This window comes from Electrophorus electricus, chromosome 14 (genome assembly GCF_013358815.1).
Source record: "Electrophorus electricus isolate fEleEle1 chromosome 14, fEleEle1.pri, whole genome shotgun sequence".
In the NCBI taxonomy this organism is placed as follows: domain Eukaryota; kingdom Metazoa; phylum Chordata; class Actinopteri; order Gymnotiformes; family Gymnotidae; genus Electrophorus; species Electrophorus electricus.
The window spans coordinates 15514297-15530223 of NC_049548.1; the positions used below are offsets into that span (position 1 = coordinate 15514297).

Genomic DNA, 15927 nt, shown 5'->3' on the forward strand with positions numbered 1-15927 from the left:
TACGAATGAAAAGCCTTAGAACGTTCCAATATGCCAACATTTCCAAACTGCTAACGTTCCATTTTAACAACACTGGGTTTCAAATCTTGGGAAAAGTGATGAGAAAATATTTCGTTTATTTAAAACTGGAACACAGAATTCAAAACAAAGAAAAACAAATAGCAATATAAACGAGAACAATAACCATATAAATTTTAAGGTGGGTAAATCTTACGCTTTAAGAGCTCCCATCAACACACCTCGCAAGATTCTACATATATATATATATATATATATATATATATATATATATATATATATGTATTATAAAGGTTTAAACTAATTCATCTTATAATAAAAGCACTTTAAATATATTGTGTTTAGTTATTCCGAGGTGAGGTGATATGCTTTCATCTGAAATGATGCACCAACCAGACGACATGCAAAAGCAACAGTGCATTGCAGTGCAGAGAGGAATTAATGTGAAGCAAGAGATTTCATTTCAGAGCTCTGGTTGTCCACCAAACAATGCATATAGATGCAGTGTGTATAACAATTTCTTTCTGAGGATGAATGGTCTTCTGTGTGGATTTTGTGCTTTTAAAATCTAATTCTCATTTTGTGCAAATAGCGATATTAATTAGCACTAAATGTGGTGGCTGTGTTTCCTGTTACTGGATCTTTCATCGTGCTGGTTCTGTTTTCTCAATTAATATGTTGTCATAATAAAACCTCTAATTTCTGGAAACATAAATATAGGAGAAACTACAAAGTGCCATTTGAGAGAAACTGACTGTGTGTCAAGATCCGGACCACACCAAGCCAAACACACACACATAGCCTATGACCCACGGAGTCCCGTTTACCCTCCACCAGCCAATCAGAAACTTCCAGCCCGTCAATCACCAGTCTCTGCACCAATCATGACACACATCCACTTACACGTTCACCATCACCCATTTACTGATCGTCACTTACAATCTCCTTACTTATATTCCGTACAGTAAAACCTTCAGTGTCACCAAATAGTAAAAAACGTAGATTTGTATTTAAGGAATGCTTCCAGGGTCTACTACAATAATGCTAAAATAACTAAAGATTTTGACCATCGATGCTTTTGTGGTTCCAAAGGGACTTTCATTGTGGTCCCACAAGTTATTTGTCAAAAAATAATTACATTTGGAATCACAAGTGAAATAATTTGGGTGAATTATGACCTTTTGCAAGTTAACTATGGTGCTGTGCTGTACCGTGTAATCTGTTTTGAGAAATGCAACTAGAGATTTGAGAATTTAGGAAAAACTGTAAAATAGTTATATATTTATTTTATATTTTAGTTATATGTGATAACCAGTTATATAGTTATATAGTTATATAGTTATATGTGTTATAATAGTTATATGTGATAACCAGAATGGAGAATGTGTCATGGTTCACTTCTCCTATATGTTTCCTCTTTGGGTCTGTCTGTGATTATGTACTGTGATTCATCATGGATCAGATCCAGTGCTGTGTTTATTGGCTGAAAAGAAAAATGGGGGGGTTGTAAAAAGACATAGACTATGATTCTCAGATCCTGTTCTACAAAATGTATACCACAGTCTAAAGGTTTGTCTTACTATGAAGAGGCAAGCTATTTGTAACTAATGTTATCCATTTGCAATTTACTCACTTGCTAACATTAAACAAATTAGAAAGGGTATTGTTTACAAAAAGGTAATAAACAGATATTAACAAACTATTTTGCAAAGTTGCAAGTGATAATGATTTTTTTTTTTTTTTAAAGTTTTTATTACACCTTTCTTCACTGGTCACTTGCTTTAAATATAACAGTGACCAGTAGAGCAATGATATCATTAAATATATATCAATATATAAGAAATTCTGTTCACAATATAGAATGTATGTTACCACAGTTTTAATTATTTCTGTATCCTAAACACAATATTTTAATGAACTCATGATACACAATAAAACCTCCTTGCGACAATAGCCAGGAAGAACGGGACAGTGATGCAGATGATCTTCTATGGTCTATCCTGAGAATGGACAGATACTGCTTACTAAAAAGATTGCTTACAGATGTTCACAGACTGGTTGAGTATTGTAGATGAAATGTCTGTCTGTGGCTATGTCCAGGAGAGCTGTGGAGACAAGGAAATACACTTGTGATAGTGTATATAACTAGTACAAAAAGGCATAAACAGAGAGACAGTTCTTTAACAAGTGGTCTCCCACATGATGGGAAATGCAAGGAGTTTCAAGTTTCAAGTTTGGTTTATTTGTCACATACATAGTCATACACAGTATAACTCGCAGTGAAATGGTTGAGAGTGCTCTGTCCAAACTGAGGAAAAAGAAAACAGGGGTGCATAGAGAAATATATATATTCTATATATGTACAAAAATATATTAACAATGTATGTACAATATATGTATATTATGTTTATATACACAATGTACAGTGTATATGGTTTGTATATATATGTACACAATGTACAGAATGTACAGATCCATTTTGTAAAAGGACATATTTACAGTTTTTATGTTACATGGTGGTAATTGAATATATATATATATATATATATATATATATATATATATATATATATATATATATATATATATATATATATATATATATTCCTGTGGGAATAAGCTCCTGTGGGAGCTGTGGGAAGAAGCTCCTCTTCAGTCTCTCTGTCTTGGTCTTCAGGGAGCAAAAGCGCCTCCCTGACCTCAACAGAGAGAAGAGCCTATTGTTGGAATGGGTGGGGTCCTTCACAATCCTCCTGGCCTTGGTCTGGCACCGTTTGTGGTAGATGGTCTGCAGGTCAGGAAGTTCCATGTGAGTGATGTGCTCTGCTGAACGCACTACCCTTTGGAGTGCTTGTCTGTCCTGCTTAGTGCTATTCCCAAACCAGACTGTGATGTTCCCCATGAGGATGCTCTCGATAGTGCAGGTGTAGAAGTTCCGCAGTACCTTGGAGGGCAGTCTGAAGTCTCTTAGGCGTCTGAGGTGGTAAAGATGCTGACGATCCTTCTTTGCCAGGGAGTTGGTATGGCGGGACCAGGACAGGTCCTGCGAGATGTGAATACCAAGGTGCTTGAAACTATCTACTCTCTCCACCGTGGTTCCACGGATGATCATGAGTGCAATGATACAATCACATTATGACAAAGCACAGCTTTAACCGCAGTCTTCTGCTCTGGTTTCACTGTTAAGACTTTCCATTCATTTCAGGGTAAGGTTCCTAAGGCCTTGGGAACGCCTAATGGATTTGCCCTTTGGCTACACTACAAGTAGTCCTGCAGATAATCAATGCAAAAGGCTAAACTTAGAGTGCAATAACTCAAAGAAATCTGGGCTTGCACTAAACAAAGCATACAGTCGAAACAATGAAGCCAAAACTGTATCTAGTTCTAGGCATGCCTGGATAGAGGTGTCTAGTTCATGGTGCTTTACAAATAAAAGCATAAAAGATAACTGATTTCAATAGAAATTGTAAAGTTAATTTAAAAAATGTAATTAAAAAATTTTAAGTTAAAATTCATAAAACTAAATAAACACTAGAAGATAAAGCAGAGAGACAACAATGTAGAACTGTCCCCAGTAGCTAATAACAATGATGTAGGTATATTGTACCTTGAGTAGGTAGGCTTTCAATCATGATTTAAAAATAAGTCTATTGTCAGCACACTTCTGAGTTTCTTTGACAGTTGGTTCCCTCTAGCAGCATGCCACAGCATGCTTTTTATACTAGTATTAAAGCACTTGCATCGTGCCACTGCTAATGCCAAAATCTTGAATGGCTCTGCAGATTTTCACCACCAAAAAAAAAGGTTCTCAGCTAAAAAAATTAGTTCCATTCAAGCCCAATAGTATTGTTGTTCTGGAATCAATGAACCTATGACACAAGTTGCTGAAGGGCAGGGCCCTGGCATCACCATATAATGTTGTAAAGTTGTTTTCCTGTTTTTTCACCTAAAAGCACAAAATTTGCTAAAGTAAAGTGTTATACCTTGTGGTTTATACATTTATACATTTTCTTCAAACTTCTGTTTTCAAATTAGTGAATGTCCACTTCCAGATTCATAGTCATTGCGCTCTCAAACAAGTGGAAATATGGGTCCATTTTTAAAATGTTTGCTAGTTCGCAAGAATCAGCACAAGCTCCAGCATGAACACTGGCACTTTTTTGATGGAAAAGTGTTACTGGGGTCCTGCTTGTAATATAATCAGATAAGTTGGCCTTAAACCAGATAATGACTTTGTAGTTCTTTAACATTTCCAATTTCATTTTGACAAAATAATTGGGAAAGTTATAATAATTTAGTTGTTGTTTGTTTGGGTTGCGCACAGCACTGAAATGGTAATGATCTTTAAAGATTTCAGAGTTAATAGGGCTCAAATGACCTGCTTACCTCAAATTAATGTGAATACAGTAGACTGCATGCTTATACCCCCAACTGAATGTAATATTTTGTGGAGTCCCCCAACGCTTAGTTTTAGACACTTGCACATAGACACTATACAGCTATGCAGGGCACACTCAACATCCTTTCCTTAGAAGCTTATGCTTACAGGTGCATTGTCTTTATGTCTGCCTGCATAAATAACATTAGTTGTTGGCTATCTTAATTTTCTTCAATTAAAGAGTTATTTTTCACAGTGAACTACAAAAACACATCAGTGATTTCTGCAGAATGGCATATTTTCATTTACTTAATCAGATTAAAGCAATGCTCTCTTACCCGATTGACCCAAGAGTTGTATTAAGATTTTTAAAATGCATTCAGAATATAATTCACTGAATCTTTACATGCACCAGAGTGGGGGAACATTTTACTGGCTGTTTGATTTGTAAATCCATTCAATTACTACTCATGGATTTTTAGAAATAATTGTCAGATTCTTTTATTAATTTTGTAAATGCATGGTTCCTCCTGTCATGATTGTTTGATATGTTTCACCTAGATCACTCAGATCATCAAACCTTAGCAATATCTTCTATCAAGTTAGTTCAATAAATCTCCTAGTAGCCCTCACCTAACTAAGTTAGTAGGCACGATATGCAAGAAACTCATTTAGTGGTGCCAGAAATGCTTACTTGTCAGTGGCATGTGGTAGCTTTTTTCTTTAATTAATTCTGCTAGGTGCTGTGGTAGTAGTCATTATCTCATTATCATTATGTAATTATTTAGGAATGTTGTTTGTCTTCACATTTATTGTTCTGTATCATGAGTAGAACAGAAATCATTTAGCCTTTCCCTCATATTCATCAAATTAACATGTTATTTTTCTATAAGTGATTTTTATATGATTTATGAATCAATGGATTCAACATCAGGATGCCAGTCTTTTCTGAGGTCAAACCCTGCGACTTTTATTTTTCATTTTAATTATTGTGTAAATTTAACTGATTTAATAACCCATTCTGTACTGTAGGAATCTTCATCCTACATAGTGCTGATGTGTAATATGCTGCTTTGGGCTACTGAGAACAATTGTACTGCCACCTTCTGGACAGGTTGGTAATTCACCCCTATTGAACTAAATTTCTCACGTGGTTGAGAAATAACTTTGCATAGTTTTGGCAGACTTAAGAAGAGAAACCAAAACACCGATGCATTAACACTCCATTATTTGGCAGTTATGTGTTTTTCAAAACTGTGAAATAATAAGTAAAAATAAGTCTTTTTTTGTGATTAAATTCTTCTTTGCTCTAAGGGTTGAAATGATTATAATCATATCAGTCTGTCCATTTATAATCTATATTGACAAGCGGCATCTTGCTATGTAAGGTTGCACTGTAATTAGAGTTTTTATTTTTATTTTTTTTGCAGTGCCCCCATTATAACACTCATTTTAATGTACTAACCCTAACAACAAAATACTGATTCTCTCCTTAAATGTGTGTTTCCAAAGTGTAGATTGTAATTGCTTCACTGCATGGTTATCTTAAATTACATTTCATGTTTGAGTTTTCTCCAAGGTCTTCGCTAGGCCCAGTCAACTTCATTGGAACCACTGTGTTCCCCCATTGTGTTCTTTTTGTCCTGTTGTTTAACATTTGAAAAAACACAAAAGAAAAAAAAGTGCTTATCTAGCACATCTAGCAAAATCATCATCTTTAAAATGTCAGTTTATGGTTACATCATCTGATGCAAGGCATAGGGAAGTTATGAAATAAAACAAAAATAATATCCAGTGACACTGAAATAGAACTAGACAATACATACAGAAGACTTGGTTGTGGAGATTAACTTTTTGAAGTTTTCTTCAGAAATTTCACACCATGACAAAGTAAAATGGACTTGTATTGTAACTCCTAACTTGTGTCCTAGACCACATGGCCTGGGTGAAACCATGCACCATGCACAGTTTAGAAATTTGTTTCAGTCCTGAAAAGTGCTTATTGAATATACCCATAGCTGTGTCCAGGGCTATATTGGCAGGCACTGCAATATGAGGGGCAATCCCAGCCCTTTCCAGAACAGGACCCTGAGCAGTGTCTGAGCGGGTGATCAGAATGGCCAGGAAAAGATCACTGTAACAAACATGGAAATTATTTGGGGGATGGCAGAATATGACAGATTAAATATAGTTCTACTCTAAATTTACAATCACTGGTATAATTAATTTCAAGAGAAGATTTAATCGTTGTCTAGTCAACTACCCTTATGATGGCTTACCTGAAGTCACTGATCAATGCATTTGTATCCATCGCTTTATTCCACACATGCTCCATTATAGTCTGAGAAACACTAGCAATTTGGTCATAACCCTTATATATATCAAAGGGAAGGTAACTGATGTTGTTCTAAAACATTTCAGTTTGAAATAAATTCTTTGAATATCTTTGCTTAAGTGTTCTGAAAACAGGTGAGTTTGGCTTTCCTTATATGTTACATACAGTAGCACTAGTTCGTATTTTTAAAAAGTAAGAACAAGTGCCAAATTCTCACCATTGGAGAGGTATGTTATGTGTGATTTTCAGGCATTTGTCCACTGACTGTTTAAGAGATCAGATGAGAGTTTTGGTTCCAATTCTCCCTTTGAGGAAATCATGCTGTACTCACCACTGGGCAGTAGGGCCTCTAATGTCTCTGCTACATCTGCACTAATACTCTCCAGAGCATAGTTTTCCACAAACCAGAGAGGCTGCTGCTATGAGAATTACAGGGGTTTCAGCAACTGGAGCATCAATTTCATCTTCTGCATTGACTTTAACATCTGGCGCCACTCTTGTGACTTTCCAGCATTTGACTGGTGGACCTAGTGAAAAGTACAGAGACACTAACTTTCATCTTTCCCTAAGCCTCCAGCTATACTCTTTCAAACTTTTGAGGCTTTTAAGGCAGTAAGAAACATCTTCTGCCACACCAGTAGTGTTTTTGCTTGTCAAAATTATCAATGGCTTTGAGGTTTCATAGCTCTTTCCCAGCAAGCTGGGCAAAGACTCAGTGGAACTGTTTGAGAGTCTATCATACAAAAACTCAATATGGATTAGAGGCTTGGCATCAGTGTAATTGGAGACAGTGTAAGGAATGCTAGACAAGTTCCCCATTGATGGTGAAGCACAAATCCATAATCATAGCAGAGCTGGGGAGAACCTTGTCCCAGACATACTTCAGCAGAACTGGCCAGATCTTCTGAGCCATCTCTTCCCCAATAATGTGCTGAATCTTCAGGTAGGCAATACTGTTTTCTAGGACCTCACGTTTAGAGTGCCAAAGACTATAGAAACTAGCACCAGTGATCTTTACTTTCAGACATACAACTAACCCTCCTGCAGACTTTTACCCTATGACTGCCCTCAAGTGCTTCAGAGTGTCAACAACAGCTTTGGCTGTCCCTGTCTTGTGCTTGCTGATCAAGTCTTTTCTTTTACTCTACCTATCACCAAAAAGAGGTGGCATTGTCCAGTAGTCCTTAGTTGTGTTAGTGGGTCATAGATTGTTTTTAAAGAGAAGTGGGTCTGGGTCTGAGAAATACGAAATAATATAAGTTACACCAGAGAACTCACCACTTGTACAGCACCACAGGTCAAAGATCATTACAGACATATAAATCATTACTGACATGTAGACAACCCTATGATATTGTCATGGAGAAGTCTCCCAGGTTCCTCTGCTGTCTCCTGATCTATAATACAGTCAATCAGCAGGTTCTTGTCTATATCCTCCAGTTTTATGAAATTTCTGAGTCATATCAGCTGTTGTGTGGAGAGTGTCGGTAGAGTAAGTTGAGTTATAGCAACATAGTTAGGCTTATACAACACCATGAGCCAAGGGTCACTGAGTGAGGCTTGCAGTCCAGGACAGTCGGGACAGCTGCAAGTGTTTTCTGATTTAATATTTGCAGGTTATCTCCAGCTAGCTGGATGGCCTTGCGTGTGTCAGTTTGATTGTTTGAGATGCAATGGGTGTCAGTTAAAATTGTTGCAATTTCTGGCACAAGCATAGGTTCAGATGAAACATCTGGGACTGAGATGTTACAAAAGACTGCTAGGGCAAAAGGAGCTGAATACGCAACAGACTTGCAGTACACACTTTTCTACTTTTTATACAGAATTTTGGACTGTCCATTCAGTAAACTAGTTCTGTCCCAGGCTTTGGTTTCACCTCCAGATTTTGAACAACATACACATTATTAAGAGGTTTTTCCTCTGAATCAACCTTTAATTGCATTATCTTTGGCACACCACCAAGACGATAACCTACTGATATTAATGCCTGAGTGTGGAGCAGTAGCACTAGCAGTTCAGCATACTGTAGCCAGATCAAAAAAGACATTATATTAATTGCAAAACTAAGTGTAAACAAAGTTAAAATACCCTTCAAACAAATGAACTAACTACATTTCGAAATCAAATATTTTCCCCCAGAAGCACAGAAGCTTCAAATTATTACTAAACTGAAATTTAGGTAATTGTTAATGAACATTAGTTATGAGAAACTGTATTATCTTGGGAGCACTGGGTAATAATAATATAGGATTACAATTTTATTGCTCAAATATGTTAGCAATGAAATATATATATATATATATATATATATATATATATATATATATATATATACACATACATATATACACACACACACACACACACACACATTATACTGGTAAACCGAGTTTATTTGTTTCCTGTTGCATTCTTTTTTGTGCCAGTTTAGAAATACTTTCATGTTTCTTATGTGAAGAACATGTGAAAAATACTACACACTAAATAAAAGGAATACACACTAACATTCATTTGAAAATATGTAGCCAATATACAACCTAACCATAATCTATTATATAAGATATATATTATATTGTCTATTCACATTTTTGTCACCAAGAAACATGGATAAATAATGATAAATAAATCAGCATTGGCTAATGAATACTTAAATTCAACTCGGTGTTATACAGAGATGAGCAGTATTATAATTACATGTAAATATGTATTCAGATAGATTTTGAGCATTTGGTTGTATTTGGTATATGTATTGAACTGAAGTGAAAAAATGTCAAGATACTTTTGGGATCAGTATATTCTTATTTCAAATACTAGAAACTACCTTAGGAACTTTATAAACATACATTGACATGTGGCCTAACTAATGATGGTGGTTCTGTGGTTCTAATGATTCTTTATTCCTTTCTACCACCTTCTAAATACAAACTTAAAAAGTCTGATACTAATCATATAATCAATTATCACAGAATTGTATTATCTATCCACTCATTATGATAAACTCCAGTGTATTTTTCTGTAATTGAATTACAAAATGCATCTTAATCAAATGCATTTTCACATAATTTTCATAGTTTCATAATTTATTTCAATATATCTGTTAAAGATATATTTGTAATATGTATCAATGACACATAGATTTATACAAGCATTCAGGTTACTGTACCATTTTTACACGCTGCCCAATATAACCGTATTGACGTATTGTGAGAAAGGCAGCATGGGTAGTCTCTCATTACCTACATCCGCACTTAGCCACCTTCATCTCCTCATAGAAGTGCCTTACAGTGATGATGCCATTCTCTTGGTACATGACAGTTAAGGGGTCCAGCTTTGTTGGAACACAGCAAGCTTTGTTGGCTTTTTTTGGGTTGCTCAGGTTTACCAGGGTTTGGATGATTGCATGTTTGGAAGGGCTGACATCATCTGTTAGGGGGTAATCACACACCCCTTTACATTCATAGGCTTCATATTCAGGTGGTGCCACAAACCACTTGTCCCATCCAATATCCTTGAAATTCACCCTCAGTGAGGTCCTTTGGCAGAAGTTCTTTGTGTTTCTCTTTTTCCTGGAATGCAGGTCCAGGTCAACCTCATTTTCATAGTCATCCATAGGGCCTGTCCTCAACAAAAATGTCTCCTCTTCATGAGTCATCATTTCTTTTACCTCATTTTTGGCTTTCCTCTTCCAGTTCTCAAGGTCATCCGAAAAGACAATCAGAGCAGGAGAGGTGTCATCCTCCAAATTTAGGCTAATGTCATAACCCCCTCCTTTAAATGACCCACAGCCCCAACTTTCTACTTCAACCTCTAGCTCACCTGCTCCATACCTTGACTGAAGCCAACTTAGGACTGCATCTGTTACCTTGAAGGCTTCCCAAACGTTTCCTGTGTTATTGATGTCCTTTCTGTCCAGGAAGTGTAGTGTCTTTGGGTTCTGTATCTGTTCTACATCATAAATACTAATGGAAGCAAAAGTATTATCACAGGTTGTCTGCCCGCTGTCCCACTGTGTGAAGAGCCGGAGTTGCACCATAGTGACCTCCTCATAGTAAGGGATGGAGATATTGAATAGTAGTCTGTGTTTAGTTTTGTTTATACTAACAACTGACTGGGTCACATCTGCACAGAAAAGAGAAAAAATCTTCAAGTCAGAGTTTAATATAGGAAGTGTAAGAAACTAAGAAACTCAGGTGTGTTAGAGTTAGGTAAACACAAATTGATCTATAAATTGGCTTCCCAGGACTGATAAGGAGTCACTGGCCTATAGAGGTAGCCTTAAGTTCAACCCTAAGTAACTTTTTTCAATTCATAACCATACTAACCTTAAGATGAACTCAAAGTTAACTTGTTTACTCAAAAATACAGTTTACAGTGTGTGCTTAAGATGCTACTAAAATGGCCTTACCCTGTATGATGAAACTTCGAATGACATTGGAGTGTGGGACGGAAGACTTATCCGAAGCATATTTGTTATACAGGTCCATCATAAAAGAAGAAGGCTGAACTTTCCTCTGGTCCTGCGGGACCGCTGACAAGTTCAGCATCTTCAGAAAGTCTTCCTTCATGGTGCCCATAAAGCTCTCCAACCTGGAATTCAAGCTGTCCTGATCCTCTAGGTCAGGCTCCAATGCTGTAGCAACCTCCATCGTTTCCCATTTACTGACTTTACGTATTGATTTCCCCTCACAAGAACGAGCCACACAGAGGCACAGGTGAAGCAGCAAATATTGAAATCCCTGCATTGTGTTAAGGTCTCTTGCAATATATGACTGCTCTGTTTTGGCTTTCTTTTGAAGAATCCTCGAGATTGGGATTTCGAAAATGAGAACACTCAGTTGTGAGTTCACTCCCATACACTGTACAGTAAACAGCACACACTCTTGACAACCAAAATACTAGCTTAACTATTCTTATCTGAACCATTGATGTCAGGCTACAAGCTTTGTTATCATTAGGGGCCTTGCAGTTAATGAAGTTTCTGTAAACAGTTGACTGACTTCGGGGGCTAATGAGTAAGACTCTGGAAATGCAAGGGCATGCAAGAAGGTTCATCTCTCTCCAGGGTCAGATTTTTAGGTTGTTAGCTGTGGTCTGCAGGATTTGAATCTTTGCATGTTTGCCTTGGTGATCCTTCTATTTTAGGACACATTCATATTTAAAGTAAAAGAAAAATATCACTGAGGCTCAAGTAGCAAATACATAGAGTATCAAATAGATTGTTTTTTAAAATAATGTGAATATTGAGATCTTTTTCCATGCTTTGGTTGGTTTCACTGTTAGGGATAAAAGCTGGGTTAGTGGGTTTAAGGACGATGGCCCATGCACTGTCACACTGCTTTATGGTTTGTCTCTCAAGCAACTCATTAGGGTTTGACTAGGAGCAATCTATGAAAGGAATGCTCTAGTGAATTTAAGGAAAGTCCATACATGTAGCAGAAACTGTACTAAGAAACCATGAGCTAGTCACAGCAATACACTATACACAATGTTGCTTCAGAACACAGGAGACTCCAAACTAGACCACATTAAATAAATGTATTATTATTATTTGCTTATAATGTTACAGTATGTATGGGTTGAGGAAATTACTCTTTATTTTTATTTCTGTTAACATAGAATTATAATTGGAAAATAAACAAAAATCTATGGATTTTATGACATATACTTTACCTTCAGTCTGATGTACTGCTATTTTTGTGCCTTCAGCATCTTTTAAAAGGCAAAGCAAGCATAATACTGAGTGTGGTACACACAAACCTGAATGTAAAGGTGAACGTATTCTGCCTGACGGTTGACTGGCTATAACAATTTCATAGAAAATACACTAGGTGGCAGCAAAGATTTATGAGCCTTGTGCATTGGACTCCAATCTGAATGTGTATCGTTAGACAGCAAATCTAACCAAGTTCTCAGATCTTTTAATTACTCAATTGTAATGTTTCCTTAACTAGCTATTATATTTTACCAAATAAAACTTGTAAAATATTAGGTTATTTACATATATTCATTTGAATATTGCTTTTCATTCATCATATATAAATATTAGAAAAAGAGATTAAGATGCTAAATTATGTTTGATTTACAACCTTCAACAGTTACTTCCTAACTGTCAGCGCCTAATCAGAAATTTTAATTTTAAATTCTCTTACTAAAATGTATAGCATATTATAGTGCTGTTTGTTAATAAAGTCAGAGCTAGTCTTGGGGACTAAGCTTGGGGACTTTTTTTCAGCTATTTTTCAGCTATTTCAAATTGGAGTTTCAAGGAATACTCAATGGTTTAGCATGCTACACAACTTTAAAAAATACAATAAAAATACAGAGTGTGTTCTCATATCTGCAAAGTTTTGTTATAGCAGTTTTGAGGTTTTGAGGTCTATAAATCCATGATTGAATTATGTATTTGAAATTGGTATATATGACTATCTTGTCTTCCCAAGAACTTAGACAGTTCCTGCCTTAGGCCTGTTTGTCTATCCTCACTTGAACAAAGTCTATTTGTGCCACTCCTAGCTGCCTTATCGACAAGCACAGGTTTCCACAGCCATGCTGGGGTAGACTTTCAGCACCATGTTCCTGTCGGTGTCCAGGAATAGCACAGCCAATGGACTCATCTTTTCAGGAACACAGCAAGGCTCAGGGACTCCAGGAACAATCCCCACTGCCCTCACAATGCTTTGTATGGTAGCATGATTGGATGGCTGAACAACCTGAAGAGGTCATAGAAAGAGGTTAAAGTGAAGGGATTATTCACAGAGGAAACTAACTGACATAAACCTTGAGCAGGAAAAATGAGAAAAAAAGGATAAGCACTGTTTTAAATGTACTATAGGATGGTAACAGTGACAGCTGTTATATACATTTCTACCCTGCAATTCCCACCAAATTTTCCACTTTTGTTAAACAAAATGGCCTGTTTTTCTGGACAAAGGTTAAATTTAGTTGCACCGAGATCTACATTCAGAAACCCAGGCCACCAATTTGACCGGAAATCATTATTCAGTTCTGCCTGCATGCTTAGTTTGTGGTCTAACCTTGGACATGGGAAATCCACATGTTCCTGCACAGTAGTAGGCATCAAATGCTTTTGGGGCCAGTATCCACTCACTCCAGCCTATGTCAGCAAAGTCCACCCTCAGGTAACGTCTCGCACACGCTCGAGGCTCACTCCACTGCTTACGGCGAGCCTTCTTCATGGTCCTCTCGTCAAAGCTCAATTCTTGAGACCTGCTCCCTCTTGTCTCCTGACCCTGCCTCTCACCCTGACTCTTGGACGAGGGCTTGGGCTTTAGTGCGAAATAAGTATTGTACCACAGTTCTTTTTTTTTCAGATCACTATGCTGGACATCAAGGAGTAAATTATTCTGTAAGTGGTCTGTGTTTCTTCTGATCCTGGAGCTTGGGGTGGCATTAGGTGGTCTGGTTCCCCTCTCCTCTCCCACAGGAAAAGGACTATACCTCTGTAAGCCCATGGCAATGCTGTTGGGCTCAGTTATAGCTAGGTCATTGGCATATATGAGAATGTAGGGCAAACCTTGGAGAAAGAAGCGCTCGGGCCACCACTGGTGCCTCTCGCTGAAGTGAAGCTCTGCAGAAATCAAGAGCTCGTTTCGAGTGCGAGCCTGCTGAACAACTGAGGACACATCCGTCACCTGCCAAGGCCCTTTTCTGTTTGGGAACAATGTGATGTTGCCAAGATAAGAGGGGGAATCTGTGTATTGTGATGTTCCTTGAAGAACCAGCTGTAGGTGCTGGAAGTGACATGAGGACCCCCGGGCACGTCGACAGCTCCAAGGCCGCTGACGGCCATGTTGGTCAGGGAAGTGAAGGCTCGCCGATAAGATCACCTCTGACTCGGGGATGGAAGTTAAGTTGAAATAAAACAGGACCTTGTTCTTAAAGAACACTGCAAGGAAATATTAAGAAGTATAAAAAGATGGTATGAAGTAAACTCATCAGTTTAATTTACGCTACAGGTTTCAGTTCAAAGGTATGTGTGAATGAACGTTAATTGGCCAGTAATGCCTTCAGGCAATAGACACCTGAATAACGTCTCAATTTTACACTCTACCACACTTTAAAAGTGTACGTGTTTGTGTAGTAAACGGATAAATGGTTGCTTTTGTGTTGCTTAATGACTATATGATATTGTTTATACTTTTTTTTTAAAAATCGGTCTAATATCATATGAACTTCGTGAAGAAACGTTGCAGTTCAAATTCAGTTAGTAGTAAAACCAGAATAAACATGTCTTGCGTCAATTTCAAAATGTATAACAAACGAATTCTGCAGATTCTGTATGTGCATTATATATATATATTTTTTTCACAATTCTACATCGCACCCCACATTATAGTCAACTCTAGCATATTAATTTTAAATCAGATTTATAGGGTAAATATTAAATTAGTTAAACATATGAGTTTTCAGGAAAAACATTTTTTTGTTTGTTTGTTTGTTTTTGTTACCCAGCAACTATTCACAAATTCTGGCAAAATGATAAAACAATTTTAAAGTTGAAGATATATGTTAATAAATATTTTACCAGAGACAGCTTTGAAGCTCCTGACGGTATTTTCGTCCACGTGACGGTATTTCTCTTTGCTGAATTTTTCATACATTTTAAACATATTCATTGACACCATGTTCTGTACAGTGCTGTCTGAGTTTCGGTGAGGAGCTGTCCCTGTGATATCTCCATCGTATTTAAATGAGTCCACCACTTTAATTTCATCGATGTCCATAACTAGAATAATTTGTATCGCATAAATGAAAAAAAGCGCCATATTTACTATACGGAAGTTACAGTTCCATCAGAGGTTTCCAGTGAAACAGAAGAAAAGGATGAAAAAGATAGAAAGAGTACCAAGGTAACCGAATTCTTTGCGTCTTATTGCTGTCCTGTTTCGCGCGTAATGCTCGCAGAGACTCAACAGCCTATACACTTGTTTCTTCAAACTACTGCAGACCAAGACGTAAAAAATCTAAAGCAATGACAGATGGTGACGTTCCCGGCGGCCAGCCAACAAGAGGCTAGACCGTATTTCTTCCCAGTTCAGTTATGATCCACTCTAATATCACTTCAGTAATGATTACTGCAGTAGTTGGCTATAAATTATGAAAATAATGAATTGGCCATCATTACCCAATTTATCACTTACATAACTCCTGTTTATTTTCATTATTTTATTGGTGA

General features: G+C 37.0%; 3 protein-coding genes across 3 annotated transcripts; all 3 read right to left on the bottom strand.

Annotated features, from left to right (window-relative positions):
* Window positions 1-5982: 5982 nt before the first annotated feature.
* On the bottom strand, window positions 5983-7902 carry rbp3 (retinol binding protein 3). The gene is given in 8 exon segments (XM_027005062.2): window positions 5983-6039; window positions 6317-6530; window positions 6676-6830; window positions 6897-6997; window positions 7000-7132; window positions 7134-7541; window positions 7543-7720; window positions 7880-7902. Coding segments are annotated over 8 exon segments (1269 nt in total).
* A 1236-nt stretch (window positions 7903-9138) lies between these two features.
* Window positions 9139-12224, bottom strand: gdf2 (growth differentiation factor 2). The gene is made up of 2 exons (XM_027005026.2): window positions 11137-12224; window positions 9139-10850 (listed from the first exon to the last, which is right to left on the bottom strand). The coding sequence occupies exons 1-2, from the start codon at window positions 11582-11584 to the stop codon at window positions 9964-9966; spliced, it is 1335 nt and encodes a 444-aa protein (XP_026860827.2). The 5' UTR covers window positions 11585-12224; the 3' UTR covers window positions 9139-9963.
* Window positions 12225-12307: 83 nt separating this feature from the next.
* On the bottom strand, window positions 12308-15679 carry gdf10b (growth differentiation factor 10b). Its single transcript, XM_027005027.2, has 3 exons — window positions 15277-15679; window positions 13766-14637; window positions 12308-13441 (listed from the first exon to the last, which is right to left on the bottom strand). Exons 1-3 carry the CDS (start codon window positions 15515-15517, stop codon window positions 13250-13252), a joined length of 1305 nt encoding a protein of 434 aa, XP_026860828.2. The 5' UTR covers window positions 15518-15679; the 3' UTR covers window positions 12308-13249.
* Window positions 15680-15927: the final 248 nt, after the last annotated feature.